Raw genomic sequence first — 19,224 nt, forward strand, 5'->3', positions numbered from 1 at the left:
GTTAACCATCACTTTAATAGTATTTTGACTATTTGTAGCATCATAATTAAGACACTATCTTTAAAAATAAATATAGCCAAAGCAGTAAAATTTTAATTCTAAGTTTCTAGATTTCTTTCAAGAAAATAGCACATGGCACGCAATTCAAATTTTCGATACAGTTTTTGAAGGCTATTTCAAGTTTTCGATACCGTTTTTTTAACGCCACTAAGTTATCAGTATTTGCCCAATCGGGAAACAGATTTGCAATCAGGTGACTTGCGTTTCCATAGAAGACTTCCTTCAGGTCAAAGGGTAAAAAGCGAAACTAAAAATAAAGGATGGCCCTAATACGCTTCCTAGAAAACATACTTCAATGTCTGTTTTATAGTTCGCTAGAGGATGCCAGCAAAATCGCGGTCGATTGAGCAAAGTATGGACACAGTACTACTTTGACGGATCTAAACAAAATGAGTAATCATTGTTAAGGATCTACAATACAGCAATGGTGTACATTTTGTTCAGATTGCTTTCGTGGGTTAAGAGGAGTTGACCATTAACCTTTCAGGGGGACTTGGTATTCTTTTTGACTCAGAATTGTTTGTTTTTTTGCGTATTTTTTTTTCTAACGAAAGTAAGCGGATTTTTTTTACTCACAAAACTTATTCTAACCCTTCCTTACGAGATTATCTTTTCTCCAAAGCCAGGATCGAACTATTTTTAACAACCAAAGAACCCACCCCAGGAAGTTAAATGGTGCGTCCCTAAGCAAAGTTTCATATCACCATGCCAATGAACTATCCTCGAGAAATTGGTTTATTCTGGGACCAAGAAGCTGTTTTATTGGTCCCAGGTTTAATTTGACCCAGGGGTATGGAAGGAGCCGATGTTTTACGACGACGATGACGACACAAAACAAAACGCAAAGAGAAGACTTTAAAGGTTAACCTGAGGCTTCACTCTATGACCAATGGGCAGCAAGAGAGTAACATTGATTTTTTTGTTATCATGAATTCTATAGGGGGCCGTTTTGATTTTTTTTTTTTTTTTTGGGGTGTTAACGTTTTTTCATTGTGGAAGACCCTCATACAACATCAAGACGCAGATCGAAGAGGCATTAAAGCCCTGTTCCTTGATATCGATTATTTCCAATGTATCGTGTGAGTTTTTTTCAGACGCACATTCACTCCGCAACCACCATTTTAAACATATATATACAAAATATGTGTTCAACCCCCAAACTGGTACTTGTTCGCTCATAAGTTTTTAATGGGTGAATTGGCGAGGAAAATCGAAAGGGGACTTTCTAGCATTTTGTCCTATTATTCCTCGAAATTTCTTGTTAGTTATCAAAGAAGTACGCCTAATAATGCTTTCAAGTAGGTTATCAAAGTGGTGTTTTGTTAATCCAAAAAATATATTTTACCTAGCTCAAAATAGAACTTGAATGTATATTTGTGCTTAACAACTGTAAAAATATTTGTTTATCAAATGAAAAACGCCGAGAGACGAACTGACAGACAGACGGACATTCAACTGAATTGGTATGCATAATAAAAAGTTTAGGCTTCATTCACACTTTATCCGCTCTGCATTTTGCTCGAACTGAACTTTTTATTATATAATGTAATAAAGGAATAATCAAGGTAATCAAGGTTATAGCGGTAATCAAAGAGTAATCAAGGGAACCAAGGTTATAGCGGTAATCAAAAGAATGTAATCCAGGGACAAAAACCAGACATGGAAAACAGACATACACAACAAAGAACATAAAGTAACTAAAATCATACATACAAAGTAACAAAAGCAAATGAGCAATTCGGACTCCACTAAAAGCTGGGAGCATGGACCAGGTGCACCAGTAGGGTAAGCGTCCTCTGCTTTTCTAGAAACACCCGCCGAGTTGCTCATAAAAATTCAAGTCCGGAGTAGGCGAGAGGAAAGGAAAACTATGACACGTTGAACAAATCAGTTTTCATGGCGCAGATGGATACCCCGTAGCGATCTACGAGTTCATGATGACGACCATAAAACTTCTCTGGCATAACGTATGAGCTGTGATATGAACACTCCATACGCAGGTGCTGAAGGGATGCTGCCACAGATGAAAGGAAAGTTGACAATTCTGAATGAAAAGTCATCACGTTTGTCGTAAAGTTTGTCAATAGTTTTCCTTTACCATCGATTTCTAAGTGTAGGTCAAGATATGAGGCTGACCTCGCAGTGTTTGTAGTATCATTTATCTCAAGTTTTTTTGGGGTAGATGCGATGTATAACATCCCCGAAATTAGGATTGTTTAAAGATAATACGTCATCTATATAGCGGAAACTGAGAATAAAGGATCTAGCTAAACGATATTTTTTCTTTCGGATCAGATCAGCTATAAAGTCAGCCTCATAAGAGTGAAGGAATAGGTGAGCAAGTAGAGGAGCACAATGTGTTCCCATTGGAATGCCGACTGTTTGTTGAAAAATGTGCCCACTACATTGGACAAATAAGTTGTCGATTAAAAATTCCAGCATTTTGTAAACATCTTCCTCTGTATATTTGGAAGATGATTTTAAATTATTTTTTACAAAGTATGAGGAATCTCTAAGAAAGACAACTACATGTAAGCTTTTCAGACTTGGTACTACTGTACAGTTTTTTAATTTTCTGAAAGTTCTGTTCCAACCAGTTAAAAGGTGCATAATAAATTCTTAAATTAATCAAAACAATGGGTGGGGGTTTATCGGTCATGGCAGTATACACATAAAAAGTGGAAGGGGTCTTTACACATAGAAGGGGGAAGGTTTATTTCGACACGTTCTACGCCTTTCATGTCTCGACAGTTTTGCATCCCAGAAAATTGGCGGATGTCTTTAATTAAGCAAAATCATGAATTTTCAATACTCGTGTAACACATGTATATATCATCTGGGCAGTACGTCGATTGAGCATGTGCGTATTATAACACACGGACCAATGACGGTCTTCGAATTTGGATATTTTCCCAAAAATTCGAATTTTCCTTAAAAAAAAGATTGTTTCAAAGACAAATTTAGGAAATACACAACACTAAATTTATACCTCATATAACAAATATATTTGACCTTCGTATGATTTCAGAGGTGTTGCGGCACAAAGAAATCGGTCCCTTTCTTTAATAGTATAGTTAACACATGACTGTATGTACTTGTATTTCAGGTTACAGACCACCAATTCAACCAATGAGCATTTGGAACCTACGCAAAAATAGTCCTACGCAGAAATTACCCCTGTTCCTCATAGTGCTGTGAAAAAAGTTTTCATCTTATTTAAAAAATTTAAACAGTTTCTGAAAGGAAAAACATTTCTGTACATTTTATAGGTGCATTTTGCTTCTTGTGATGTGAAGCCTAATCTCCATAATGATTTTTAAATATACCCCTATCTTGTGAAAACACTGGGATTTCCCATGCTATTTATAGACCCTTCACTTCCGGTGACCAGTACTGCACTGCAAGTCTGCTAACCCCACATGCCATTCTGAGGATTGTGAGCTGACATATGTAGAATCATGCTGATATATAGTCCTCTGCAGGTTAAAGTTAAGGTAAAGTCCAGAGAAGCCATTGAATATTGTGAAATTAGCATAGAAGCCTATGGGAAGTGAATTAGTGGTTTTTAGCCTTAAGCTGAAGCCATGGCAAAATGAAAAGTTTCTTGAAATAGCTTTAAACTACTTGAAGATCTTGTTAACTTTGCCATGAGAGGAATACACTACAAAAATCCTTCAAAATATGCATTTTTTTAAGTTATAGGTCCAAATTATGGAAAATTGGTCTTTTTGGCTGATTTTTATGTCCTATCTTGTAAAAAGTGTAGAAAATTTAGTAAAAATATCAAATATTAAACTTTGAGGGCTATATTTACCTAATTATGGTGGTAATAAGCACTTGAAATCAAGTTTTGTGTAGATTTGAGCAAAAATTAGGTTAGAAATGAGGAAAAACTCACTTTCATTACTGCGGTTAAGGCCATATAAGCATTCCCCTATGGCAACATGGAAAATCTATTTTTGAGTACTTTTTTTTGCTTTAGGTGCCCTTTACTGGTCATGTTTTAATGTGAAAACACTGTATTTACAAATTTAAAGCCAAAGATATCACCTTTTGTGAAAATTTAAAGATTTAGGATTTTTGACATGTGATCAAGAAAAAGGGGGAGGCATGTCAGAAATAAATTTTTAAAAATAGACCAATTTCTCAGAAAATGATTACTTTTAAAACTATCTCTTCATTAATATTGTTACAAAACAAGTTGTGATTGATATTTTTTATTTGAAAAGTCAGAAAAAGTTCTTTGCAAATATTTAATGCATTTAAGTATGGTAGAATATTGTCACTTTTTTGCTCGAACAACTTGGTTACCCTATATTTAAAAATCAAATATTTAAAAAAGTGCTTGTCACATTTCACTGAAACTTTGCAAATGCATTCAGGATGTGTATAGGAAGATACCTGTATAGTTATTTATTTTTTCTAAGACAAAAAGTGCCTCTTTAGGTTACAGACCACCAATTCAACCAATGAGCATATGGAACATACGCAAAAATAGTCCTACGCAGAAATTATCCCTGTTCCTCATAGTGCTGTGAAAAAAGTTCTCATCTTATTTAAAAAATTTAAACAGTTTCTGAAAGGAAAAACATTTCTGTACATTTTATAGGTGCATTTTGCTTCTTGTGATGTGAAGCCTAATCTCCATAATGATTTTTAAATATACCCCTATCTTGTGAAAACACTGGGATTTCCCATGCTATTTATAGACCCTTCACTTCCGGTGACCAGTACTGCACTGCAAGTCTGCTAACCCCACATGCCATTCTGAAGATTGTGAGCTGACATATGTAGAATCATGCTGATATATAGTCCTCTGCAGGTTAAAGTTAAGGTAAAGTCCAGAGAAGCCATTGAATATTGTGAAATTAGCATAGAAGCCTATGGGAAGTGGAATTAGTGGTTTTTAGCCTTCATTAATCACATTCAATTTCAATGTACATGTAAAATGTACGCGTAAATTATGGGAAGTAAATGTTTCCTTCTGTTTAAAATAATCGACCATCTGGCAAAATTAATAGCTGAGTGAAAAATTAAATTTTGATTAGCTAACAGATACTGTATAAGTTTTGGAATGAATTTTATAGAATATAGTAACATGCTTGTGAAGGTGATTTGTGTTCAAATAGAAAAGAAACTTGAAAAAAAATTATATATTTTTTTTTAAACTTCTAAACAGTATTCAGTCCCCTTCGCTTGTTCCATAATTTGAATTCCCCATTTAGCACAGAACAAGAAGTGCACATTGATAAAGTCTCTATATGTTGAGTGCTGCAAATTCATAATTTTCTGATTGCTGAAAAGGACGACTTAGTCTGGTTAAACATTATGAACATACCAAAATGCTTTCTTTTCTCTTTTTGGTAAGCGCTTTGATTGAGCATTATTAAAACTTGTTATTTAAAACTTGAAAAATACTTCACTTTCATTTTAGAATTCCCGTAAATTGCTTTATCACAGTCAAAGCTAAAAATAGATTTTACACACAGAAGGTTTTCTGAAAACGACTTGGAATACATCCAACTGATTACATAAGTACTATATATGATAAAATGCTATTTTGTTATTCAGAAGCATAGAAACTGTAAGTAACCGTGTAGACGGAAATTATAGGTATGTCAGTCTATTTGGACTTATTTTCTCTTGAATTGATTTTATATTTTAATATCGTTGATTTCTTCATTTAAGCTTACATATCAAATTTGTAAAATTGATGCAGATATCTTTAAACTGTCCAGCCTCGTGCAGGTCTGGGTGTAAAATAATAAGTATGCAGCAACGCTCAGCTTGTCGTAAAAGGCAACTAAATAGAACCCATGCCGGAGGCTAGTGTGCTTTGCACAGAGAAACTAGGTTGTGTGTCCCAGGTGGTGGAATGGGGGCACCCCAGGCCTGCTATATGCTGGGGTTGTCAGGCCATAATTAATACGGTAATCCTGACAGCAAACCAAAGTGGTATAGAGTTGGGAAAATGCCACGTTCCTTGCGCGTTTAAGAACCCTGCTGTAGTATTCGACAGGGGAAGAAGCATCGGTTTCGCTAAAGGAGGCTAAATTGTCCGACCGTTCCCTACCTACCTCTCCCAATTTCAAGTGGCAATCGAAACTCGTCGACCCTATTATCCTTGTGTCCCATCTCATTTTACATTTCATTATCATTCATATTCATTTTATCATCCGTTTCATATTTATCGCCCGGATATAGCTGAAAAACTGCTCCTTGAGCGTTAACCACCAATCAATCAATCAAGTGACTGAAATGTTGACTTTATTCTGAATCAAAAATGCTCAAAATAGAAAATACCATATGGGTTTTGCCGATCACATCCTATTACCATATTGACCCGGAAGTAAGCTTGTCTGTTCCGTTTATATGGATCGAGGATTTTTAGGCATACGAAATTTAAAGGGTCGTTATTGATGTCTGAGGATCAGACTGTAACACATATACAGAGAACCGGTGTCTTTTCCTCATTTATCCAATAAATGAAAGAAATTTTAAATATTGTTTTTTCATAGAAAGAATTAACCGCAAATTAACCGCAAATTATTTAAATCTAACCTAATATTCTTTTTCATTACCTATATTATTATTATTATTTTTATAAACCTACGAATTACATCGACAATACAATAGTATTTCAAAATACGATGACTTAAGGTAACAACCTTACCTAAGGACAATAAATGCATATTTATTGATTAATAATAGATCAAAAACAGGTATTTAGAACAGTATGTCATTTTGTGTATAGCTTAAAGTGTAAAGTAATTGCTTCGCTGCTGACAGGCATTTCGAAATTCTCAGACGGTGTTTTTGACAATCGGATAACGTCGCGTAATAACACTCATTTATTCACGAAATTTTTTTCGAATGTTGGTCTCATGTGAATATGGTAATAAGCAGAAAATGAATGACGGAAATGTACATAATTAAAAGATTCAGAGTCGATATAACTTTTTAGATGGGTCGCTGATTCATAGGATGACTGTCTCTGTTTGGATTTTGGACTAGTCTGTCATAGCACAACTCAAGTATATGGTTGTATTTTGGGTTAGTGTCTGTGTGTTTGCTGTTATTTGCGATTTGGTTTAACGTTGAGAAATTGGGAGCATTTCGCAATCAAGTTACGGTTTTCTGTCACAATGCATCAATACCAATACTTTGCCGTTAAAGATTTTATATTTGGTATTTGTGTGGCATAATCACTCCTCTTTTTTTTAGAATCGGAGCCATAGCATAATTTGTTGGTCTCAACCTGAAAAATTATCATTGATATGCAAATATCAAAGGAAACATCCAACAAACGTTTATATTTTTTCACTTAACAATTCCACTTCTTGTTGGTCAATCTAAAATTCCACCTCTTCTGTCTCAATCAATCAATAAACCCATCATGTATTGCTTACTTTTTAAAAAGATGGCTTTTAAATTTCAAAATAACTAAAAATGTTGTTTTTCATTTATTTTTAGATCTGAGTTCAATCCTTAAGCATTCTTGGCACGAGTGATACTGTTTTGGTTATTCACGATAACCAATTGATTATCCTATTTATTATATAGATTTTCTTTCTTATTTATCGATATTTTCAATATGAATTTTAAAACTCTGTGATTGGCGGATTGCTATCTAAGTCGTGACGTTTTGGCGGGAGAAAGTGCGAGAGTGAAATTACCGAATTTATTTCACAGTGTGAATTATTGAAATTTGTTACACTGGGAACATTCGATAAAACACTGATATCTATATAATAATTTCTTGTTATTCATTCATCGCTATGATTGACTTTCTGAAAAGACAGAGACCATGGATGCGCAATCAATTTATGTTTTTATATCAGACAGCATATATTTTCTTACTTGTACATTGTCAGAATTTTCCCTCTGTCGTCGTTTTTTTTTTTCTATAAATCATCTAAAACGGTTTTTTTAAAAACATTAATTTTCATTCGATATGAATTGACTCGGTTCATGCCTACTTTGATTTAACTTCCATAGGTTATCACTAAATGATTCTATTGTCATTTTGATGTTTTGTTGGTGTTATACCGAGCATTTCAAGCGAGGCTAATGATAAGCGTTCAGTCAAACCGGAATAGGTATCAGACAGGCCCACAGAAATGGGTCAGGGAAGTAAATCAAAGTGAAAGTAGCCTTTAAATTGATTTAAAAATTAGAAAATGCAATTCAATAACCAAGAAAAAATAACAAAAACAATTATTTACAGTAACTAGATCCGGTACGCTAAATTATTTTTAAAAATCAAAGCGCCGATGGCGTTGAATCTCGGAAGTCATAAGACATTTATAGGTATTTTAAAAACTTTAAAATCCGCTGATGGTAATTTGTTTTTTTCTTTATTTCCAAAAAAGATTAATTATTTACAATGGGATCAGCGCTTTCACCACTAATAGAACTACACATCAACACAAATCTGATGATTTAAAATTTCAATTTCAATTTTGTTTTCTCTTTTTTTTTTTGTCTCGTTTCATTTCGTTTTCATTTTGTTTCACAATGTGTAATATTGGCAACCTTTTTTTTAGTTTTAAACGTAGCCAATCACGTGGAATCCATTGATGAATATCAAAGGCATTCATAAAATATAGTTCACACTTCTATATATGTATTTGACAGTGAATCGTGTAAAATATAATCGAATACTGTAAAAAAAAAAAAAACAGGCAATGCATTTATACGCAATAATCAGTTTGATTCATTTTAATACCCATCCGCCTTATCTCTTTCGCGGTGGAAGTACTCTGAAGGCGTATATCAACCGGAAGTCGTTTTGATTGACATCAGATGGTTTGAAGACTCAGAAGTCACGTGACTTCCGAGTAAAAATGGACAACCGTAAACCTATCCTACTTCGCATCTTTCAGCCACCGTCCCTCTTTCAATCCCTTGACAAATGTAAGAAAAGTGTATAAGTGCGATCCTCGGTAGTAGTCCGCGCCTTACTCATATTAGTGCGTATGTAAATTGTGTAGTCTTCTGTTAACAAAATTAAACACGTCATCGTGTTCCATTAATAAGCATTTAATATAACAAGTGCTGTAACGTATGAATTTTCGTTATTTTCGCGATTGACAGATAAGTGGGAAAGGAAGTATCCACAAAATGTGTTTTAAATACTTTGAAACACTTGTCATTTTTGAAAATTGCGAAAATTGATACCCGTGATTATGCTAACTTGACAGAATGCGAGAATATTAGCAACCCCAAACATTAAACCGCTACAGTATATTTTTATCATCTGTGAAAACACATTCACAGTTATGACTTCTAAATGTTGTTACTTTAATTTGATTTATTTATTTCAATAGTTGAAGAAAGACTATAAGTGTTGAGAGTTAAGTTACACAACGATGAATAGAAGAAAACATTTATTCTTAGATAATAGTCACATTTAACAGACTAACATATCACTTGGTTCTTAATTTCAGAAGGAACGACAGAGAAGTCCACCAAAGAAAAATTTGAAGCAGAAGACAAGACAATGCCTTAGAGGCAATTGGTAGTTACAGTACTAATCGTTTATATACATTGAATACATTTATTGCAATGATGATGTTTTACATTTAGCGGCATATTTGCCAAAAAACATGCCGATGGTCACTCTTCCAAATTTGTTCATCTAATTCACATCTTGGTTTTTAAATTATTTGAACGGAAATGTTATGACAACTTCAATAGTGTACAATATTTCAACCTTTGACGTGATGCAAGTAGTCTTTAACCATCAAATAAGTCAAAGTCTTTGATATCTTACATATATATAACACGACTTGCATCTTTTTCTAGTTTCATCTAAATTGTAGATTGTCGAAAAATGACCCTGTATCTTCAATGAATTCATGAACAAATGAACGCATATTTTTGTTGGCAAAATACGAAAGCATACGTTTATTACGTTTAAGGTACCCTACATCAGACACGATGAAGCCGAAATACCTTGGCAAAGCAGAACTTGAAGAGGAGTTACTAAGGCTGTACAAAAATCAAAACAGTCAAAAGGAAGAAATTCTTGAATGTCTTGTGAAATCAAATAACCACGTTCTCAATCAGATAAAGGATGGTAATATCTCCGATAATTCAGTGTCAATTCTGTTACACTTGGTTGCTAGATGTTGTAGTCTTCGAAGTAACAGAGAAAATATGAACCGGGTCTTACTATCACTGTCAGAATCACCCATCATGGGTTCGAAGGGTCTCAGAGCTATAGTCGGTGTAACATGTACAAACAAATATGTCCATAGTTTTGTTTGTCTTCTGAAAGACTTTACTGTCATTTTAAAAGAGCTTTATGAAAGAATGCCTCATATCTGCATTGCAACCAATATCGTAGGTTTGATTGAGTTTCTGAAAGAACAAGTATCTGAATCTGATGATACTGATATACAATGTAATCTGTCAGATCATTTAAAGAAACTTTCCAGTGACATTAAGTCAATATCTGCGGAAAGTACAAAAAAGAAACAGAAAAGGAAATCTGACAAAGAAGATGATTACATACCTGCAGAAGACTTCCGAGAGTTACCCGTGGTTCCATCATCAAAGGATCTTTTACAACCACCAGTCTTTCTCCGAAAAAACAAAATCGTTGGAGAGTACAAACATCTGGATCATTATCTTGATGTACAGTTTAGACTGTACAGGGAAGATTGTTTTCGTCCCTTGAGAGAGGCTGTTGATGAGTTTCTACAAAAAGATAAGAAAACTAAAAGGTTCAGACTAGAAAATGGTCTAATTTACCGTGATGTCTGCACAAAAGGCAGGAAAACTCTTGTAGATGCTGGTGAAGTATTCGAAATAAAATTGGACACAGAACACTGTAAAAGAATAAACTGGTTTAAATCATCGAGACTAATATATGGATCTTTACTGCTCCTTTCTTTTGATAGATTTAAAACGTTCTTTCTGGCCATCGTAGCCGAAAGTGATAGGAAAGAATTAGAGAAAAAAGGCTGTTTTGCAGCACAGATATATAATCCTTTTAATAACAAAGAACTGCCAAAACAAGATAAAGGGATAATGATTGAAACAACTTCGGCCTATTTCGAAGCTTATAAGTATGTTTTAAAAGCCCTGCAGACAAAAAGAGAAGACTCATTTCTTTTTCAGAAATACATAGCATTTTGTCAAAAACATGTAGATTTGCCAGCTTATATTCCCGAATCTTGCAATTATGATTTAGGTCCTATCAAACATCGGACAGAAATAACGTTTACAGAGATAAGAAACAAGCAGACTTCCAAAGAAAATCTGAACAAATTGGAAGTCGACATTTGTTGCAATTCATGGCCATCTTGCACAGATTTGAACCTGGATGAATCTCAAAGGAAAGCTTTTATATCAGCTCTTACTAAAGAATTTGTTCTCATTCAAGGACCTCCTGGTTGTGGGAAAACATATCTTGGTTTGCAAATAGCAAAAGCGTTATTACACAATTGCAGTAAATGGAAAACTCCAAGTGAAGACTTTCGAGAAAAAATGATGAGGAAACCCGTGATGTTAGTCGTTTGTTACACAAATCATGCTCTAGATCAGTTTGTAGAAGGTATAATTGACTTTATGCCGTCATTGTATGACGGACAATATCCAAATGTCGTCCGATTCGGAAGTAGAAGTAAGAGCGAAAAGGTTTCTCAGATGTCAATACACAATGTCAGAAGAAAATTACACCATTTTGCTCGACGAAGGGGTGTGATTGAAGAAGCAAATAATGCGAAAAGAGATATTAAATTAATTCGACAGAGAATTGAAGCTATTCACAGTATGAACATAGTTCTTAGTTATGATTCACTAAAGGAAGTGATGACTGAAAACCATAGAAGACAGTTTGGTGACAACCCGAATCATGCTTGGTTCCAGTGGCTTCATACTCTTGAAAAATCTTGGTATAAAGAAGTGGAAAAACAGTATCAGAATGAGTCGTCTACAGAAGACATCCAGAAACAACTGACGGAAATCGTTGTCAACAAGAGTGCTGACGAATCGATTAAAGTTGTAACAGAAGCAGAACATGCCTATAATGAAAGGTACTTAGAGGTCGACGCCGATGATGATATAAATTTGTCTGACACGGTATTGAAAAATGCTAGAGACCTAGATAGGCAATTAAACAAACTTATGGATAAGAAGCCTAGGCCAGAAAAAAAATGTTTATCCCTTCTTAGATTGGAGAAAGTTAAGTCGTGCAAGGAACTTCACTACGGACCCAACTTTGATACAGCTGAAGTGGAAAAAATAACCAACTTGTGGAAAATCACGATCGGAGAGCGTTGGAAGCTATACCGATCTTTGGTTATACAGTACTTGCGAATACTGCATCAAACACTTCGTGAGCACGAAAAACGCTTTAATGAAATTTTTGATGACTACAAGAAAGCTGCCATGGAGCTTGATGAATCTATCATTCAGAACTCCGGAGTGATAGCTATGACAACAACAGCTACAGCAAGGTACAGTGAGTCCCTAAATAAAGTAGGACCTTTAATCACCATTATTGAGGAGGCAGCTGAGGTTCCAGAAGCTCATATTATTACTGCCATTAATAAAAAATGTCAACATCTAATTCTTATAGGTGATCACTGTCAACTAGAGCCCAAACCGGCAGTATATGAGTTAGCTCGCGATTACAATCTTTCGCTTTCTCTGTTCGAAAGAATGGTTAAAAATGATATGAGCTATCACTGTTTGCAGCGTCAACATCGAATGCGTCCGGAGATTTCCGAACTAGTTCGCCATATATACCCAGTTTTGATCGACAACGAAAATGTAAAAGAATACGAACCAATTAAAGGAGTGAGCAATAGTCTCTTCTTCATAACTCACACTCACAAAGAGAAATTCAATGATGATGGCAGAAGTTTTTCTAACGAACATGAAGCAGAATATCTTAAAGAACTGTGTTCGTATCTAATTAAACAGGGTTACAAAGGGTCTGATATTACAATAATAGCCGCGTATTCTGGACAGTTATTTTGCCTGAAAGACAAAATGCCAAGAAAAGAATTTGAAGGAGTAAACATATGTGTATTGGACAATTACCAAGGTGAGGAAAATGAAATTATTCTTTTATCGCTTGTTCGAAGTAATGAAAATGGAGAAATTGGGTTTTTGAACCGAAAAAATAGAATATGTGTAGCTTTATCAAGGGCAAAGAAGGGTATGTTTATTATAGGAAATGGTACCACTTTAGCAAAATACTCTAAACATTGGCGAATTGTTCTCAACAAGCTTCAAAACTCAGAAAATAAAAAACCCAACTTTTCACGTCCATTGATTGGAAGGGCGTTGCCATTGTATTGTCAAAACCACCCAGACGAACAAGGTGTACTAGCTGAACTGCCAGCGAATTTCAAGAAAGTTCCAGATGGCGGGTGTAATAGAATGTGTGAATATATATTAGAATGCGGCCATCAGTGTCGCTTTAAATGTCACCCATTTAATCACAAAAACTATATTTGCAAAAAACAGTGCAACAAAAGATGCGAAGAAGGTCATGTGTGTAAACAACAGTGTCATTTCAAAGAAGATTGTGACTGTACAGAAAGAACGTTACGAACATTGAAATGTGGACACACAGTAAACCTGCCATGTAACACTAATTTCGCCAATAAAAAATGCAGGACTCAAGTCGAAAAAACATTGAGCTGTGGACATAAATTAACGATGGAATGTTCAGAAGACCCGTCAAAAACTATTTGTATGGTTATTGTCGATAGGTTACTCCCTTGCGAACATACATGTAATTTAAAATGCAATGTAGACTATATTAAGTACAAGTGTTTGGTGACAGTAAGGGAAACTAGGAAAGAATGTGGCCACGAATTTTCACGTAAATGTCATGACAAATCGTTCGAAAAGAATACGAAATGTAAGGAACTGGTACGAGAAAAGCGATCAACGTGTGATCATACAGTTGAGAGAGCATGTTTCGACAAATCGTTTGAAGAACGAAATGAATGTAATGTTAAAATTGTAAAACAAAGATCCGATTGTGGACATGAATACCAGAGACAATGCTTTGATAACTCATATGAAGTCAAAATTAAATGCCAAATGGTTTTATCCGAGAAATTGATGTCATGCGGTCATACGTACGAAAGGTTGTGTTCTGATAAGGACGTCTTGAAGTTCAGTCTCTGTAAAGAGTTAATCGTAGATAATAGACCTGGCTGTGGACATGAATTCAAAAGAATATGTTCAGATGTCAATAGTTCAGAAAAAAATGTATGCCTGCATATGGTAACAAAGACTATTCCTAACTGTGGCCATGATGTTGAAATTGAATGCCATAAGGACGCTGGTTTTGAAAGATGCATGAAGAAAATTGAAAAACGTTTTGAATGCAAACATTCCACTACCATCAACTGCTACCAAAACAATTTAGTCAAATGCACAAGTGCATGTAATGAATGTTGCATAAATGGTCATGTATGTAAGAAACCTTGTCATTACCCTGATCCGTGCAACTGCCAAGAAAAAATAGCAACGGTTTTAGAGAAATGTAAACACACAGTATTGGTACCTTGTTTATCTGATGTCAACAATTTCAAGTGCTATAGAATTGTCAAGAAATGTATTGAAGCGTGTGGCCATTTGCAAGATATGGAATGTTGTACAGAACCAAATACAACTAAATGTAGGAAAATGGTTTCTAAGGTGTTACCTGCATGTGGTCATGAGGTAAAAACAGAATGTTTCAGAGATCCAGGAGAAGTACAGTGCACGAAAGATGTATACGTTTCACTAGAAATGTGTGGTCATAAAGCAATCGTTAAATGCTATCAAAAAGCTACTGATACCAAAGATATTCAATGCAAAGAAAAAGTAGAAATAACACACCCAGATTGCGGACATTCCGTTAGCGTTCTTTGTCCAATAAAGAACAACGCCATAAAAATACCAGCTTGTAGAGAAGTTATTGAATCTAAATTTCCTTGTGGACACCTCGATAGAAGAATGTGTGGGATACCAGGGAATAAAAGTTGCAAAGAAAAGTGCCAAGAGCCTTTGAATTGTGGACACTTATGTCCCGGTAAATGTCAAGATTGTCGCAAAAGAAACAATCACAGACCCTGTACTAGCAATTGTGACAAAGAGTTGATCTGTGGGCATCAGTGTGAGAGTGCAAAATGTATGGAGTGTAAACCCTGTAATAAGACATGCTCCTTTGCATGTGTGCATGTAAAATGTAAAAAGGCATGTATAGATCCCTGTACACCGTGTAAGAAAAAGTGCTTCTGGAGTTGCGAGCATTATAAATGTACAAGACTATGTCATGAAGACTGTAACCGACCCCCGTGTAATGACAGCTGTTTAGTAACGCTGAAATGTGGCCATGTTTGTCCAGGATATTGTGGGGAGCCATGTCCAACGATGTGTTATAAATGTCAGCCCGAGTCTTTCCATTTTGATTCAAGAGCAACCGAGAAAACTATAACATTCATTGAATGTGGACATTCATTTAACGTCACAACGATTGACACATTAATAGAGAACTGTGCTGAGAAAAGGGGATTAGTTTTCAAGTGTCCAAAATGCTGTACAGTGATATACTATCACCCCAGATATAATAAGACATTTAAAAGACAAAAATTGCAGCTCGAACTTATAAAAAAGGAAATTCGTCGAATGAAAATATGTTCAAAAACATTTCCAACGTGCGATACCGATTTTGTAAAGAAATGCGAAATGTATGAAGAGGCATGCTCAACTTTTATCCAAATCACCCAACACCTTCAGCAAGACAATGAGATTTTTAATCAATTACAGTGGATGGAAGAACAATTAAATGCGGTTTCGCATGACATTAAAACTACTAAGCCACCCCTTGGTTATAGAGACATGTTGCGTTTATCTGACAATATTTTCCGTCTACATATCAACTGGGTGTATTGTCTTGTTATGTCAGAACCTAGGTTGTTCAAGAAGACCTTTGAAGTTGAATGGCAAGTCTCTGACCAAGAAAATTCAATCGACTCAATACTTGATACTGCAGAGAACATTTTCGAAACGGCATTTGATCAAATTGGTACGCGACAATATAACGTCATCGAAAACTTGATAAAACCAATTGTTGCAGCAATGGAAGATTACGTTCACATGGTAGAAGCTTATAAGTATCCGACACCACAAGTAATTGTTGGAGTTCATTACACTGACTGGGAAGTTTGTTGTAAAGGTAAGAGGTATTCTGCTCAATCGCTCTGGAATAGTATGACAAATATTAAGGGAACTTAAATACCTGCGAAAAACTTAAACACACTATTTACCTCATTTAAGTTAATTATTGAAAAAAAAATACATTATTATGTCTAATGATGTTATTTCCTTTTTAAGGTGAAATTTAACTATAAAGTTAAACCTTCAGATAGCTGTTTGATGAACTGGGCCGATAAATGAATGTTGGGTAACGACATTCACCAAACAAATCTAAATGCGTTCATGCGGTGAACTTACTAGACTTAGCACAGAACCAAACCTTATATTATTGAAGGATACCATTTTTCTTTTCTAAAATGTATGTAATGTATTCTGAATCAATTTTTAGAACTTTAAAGGTAACTATTGTCGTTATCTTCTTATTTCATTTAGGGCACATAAAATGCACAGTTCTTAATAGAGTGTGTTTGGTGTGTGGACATTTGAATTCATTAGAAGCTAGTCCGATATTTAATCCAAAATTCTGGCCGCGAAACAGTCCATTGCCGAAAACAGAAACTCCAAATAGAAAGCACCATGATGCCTTACATAATCGTGCTCCTATTGAAGGTGCTATTGAATTCTGGCCGCGAAACAGTCCATTGCCGAAAACAGAAACTCCAAATAGAAAGCACCATGATGCCTTACATAATCGTGCTCCTATTGAAGGTGCTATTGGGAAGAATGTAAAACAAAATGAAAATTCCAAGCTACGAGGGATAAAACGTGGGGGTCGAGGCAGAGGAAAAGGGCGAGGTAGCGATGATATAAAACCAAGACATGCAAAAAAACGCTAATGCCAATGAAGAGGCCCAAGACAAAAAAAAAAAGAAAAGAAAACTGGTAAAGAAAATGGCGATAGTTACCAAAGTGGGCGTGGCAGACATCGAGGAGGAAGGCGGGGGAGAGGCGGTGACAGAATATGATACTTTATTGTAGATTATAACAAATTACTATTAATTATTAGTTTGTGCTGTATAATTAGTTAGTCATTTTATCAATTATATATTTTGTGTTTACTCGTGATTTTAAAATTACGCATATTGCTTAAATACGCTTTATACGTTTAGAACACACTACTAGCAGGCTTGTCTCAAATTCATACTTTTTGGGAGAGAAAAAAATGTCAGGACTTTTCACATGTATGGTTCTAACATGTATCGAGAGTCACATTTTTAAATATAATTTTATCATGTTTATATTTTTAATACAACTTGGTCATATTGTTTAATAATTACAAAAAAGTATATAATTTTATGATGCTTGAATATTTAGTATCTTAATGACTATGCATAAAACATCTCAAAATATGAATTAGATTGATAAAACGATTAAAATTGAGATAACTTATTGTTACATGTATTGATTTGTTTAGTTAGTGTGCGCTCGCACCTTTCGCATAGGCGCTATAAACAGTTCATTCATAACAAAGGTTATAAACCAATGAGTTAAATACTCACTACTATGGCAAGCCAAAGTGGACAAAAATCAATATTTTGTAATATTAGAAAATGAATTTTTAATATTACAAAATCATTTTTTAATATTAGAAAAGATTTTTTGATATTAGAAATTCACTTTGCAATATCTAAAATTCATTTTCTAATATTAAAAATTCCTGATTTAGTAATATTATAAAATGTCTCAAATTTTGTAATATTACAAATTCAATTTGTAATATTAGAAAATGAATTTGTAATATTAGAAAATCAGTCACATTTTTTAATATTACAAAATGATTTTCTAATATTAACAAATCGCAACTGAATATACAAATCCATTTTCTAATATTAGAAAATCAATTTCTTATATTCAAAAATCGTTTTTTAAATGTTAGAAATTCAATTGAATTTTTAATATTAAAAAAGTGTTTTGTGATATTAGAAATCTAATTTGTAATATTAGAAAATGAATTTGTAATATAAAAAAAAACATTTTTTAATATTAGAAAATATACAATGTTAAAACTATTGATTAATATATTTTTATTAGATTTACACCACTGTCATAAAATTTAGTTGATATGTAATGTATATTACATTGTTCTATTTTTGTTCATGTCATAACCATTTACTGTAAATGTGTTTGCGCAAATAAATTGTCTATTGTCTATTGTCTATATAAATCCTTGTATAAACTAATTTCAACAGATGAATCTTGTTTGGCAGTGATTTGGCCATGGATAACTAGTCGTTTTGTTTTTGTTATAATGAAAAAAAAATATATAAGAGTTATTCAGAAGACTTACAGACCGAGTCATACACTAAATATATTTGTTTTGCAAAAAGTGCGCAGCATGGCAATAAATAAATAAATAAAGTTACTCTGTAAAGAATAGGGAAGGATGGGAGGGTAAATAAACAAAAGTTATTCTACGAAATGTAGAAGTAAAATCCCCTATAATCGAAAAGAAGTGTATATTACATGAGTACCATTACAACAAACCGATGTCATCTCTGGAAGTGCACAGTGAGTAAAATTATCAAGAACTAGCATCCCCAAGGTCTTATAACCAGATCAAACGGGCCTAAGTACTGAAGTGGAAAATAACAATCATTCCCCCACCTACAGCTGATTATAAAAAAATGCTAAATAAAATTAATGCTTAAGTCTAAATAATACCGCGCCTATTCTATAATTCGATTTTTTGTTAGTTAGAAAACTTTTGAGCACTCTCCAGGGGCGGATCCTGGATTTGAGTTTAGGGGGGGGGCGTGAATTAAAATTAAATGCCGTGCAAAGCAAAGCAAAACATATTATGGGGTGAAACTTGCCGTGATTTTTTTTCATACCGATTTATAGGAGGGGGCGTACGCCCGGTACGCCATTCCTTGGATCCGCGCCTGCTTTCCTGTAAACCTCTTAAGTTCTTTTGCAGATCAATCTCAACATCAATGGACATTGCATTGGAAAGTACTAAAGTAATGGATGGTTCGTTCTGATTTTGAG

General features: G+C 34.4%; 1 protein-coding gene across 4 annotated transcripts; it reads left to right on the forward strand.

The window, feature by feature from the left end:
- The first annotated feature begins 5,544 nt into the window (after window positions 1-5,544).
- Window positions 5,545-17,115, forward strand: LOC148622175 (uncharacterized). Of its 4 annotated transcripts, none has more exons than XM_088571796.1 (4): window positions 5,545-5,644; window positions 9,510-9,580; window positions 9,885-16,255; window positions 16,669-17,115. In XM_088571796.1, the coding sequence occupies exons 3-4, from the start codon at window positions 10,003-10,005 to the stop codon at window positions 17,070-17,072; spliced, it is 6,657 nt and encodes a 2,218-aa protein (XP_088427922.1). In that variant the 5' UTR covers window positions 5,545-5,644; window positions 9,510-9,580; window positions 9,885-10,002; the 3' UTR covers window positions 17,073-17,115. The 4 variants fall into 4 exon arrangements, with proteins under 4 accessions (XP_088427922.1, XP_088427919.1, XP_088427920.1 ...); XM_088571793.1 differs by having other exon boundaries at window positions 9,984-16,255; XM_088571794.1 differs by having other exon boundaries at window positions 5,623-5,673.
- Window positions 17,116-19,224: the final 2,109 nt, after the last annotated feature.

This window comes from Perna viridis, chromosome 3, assembly GCF_037379345.1.
Source record: "Perna viridis isolate PV_CMFRI_1.1 ecotype Kerala chromosome 3, ASM3737934v1, whole genome shotgun sequence".
Lineage (NCBI taxonomy): Eukaryota > Metazoa > Mollusca > Bivalvia > Mytilida > Mytilidae > Perna > Perna viridis.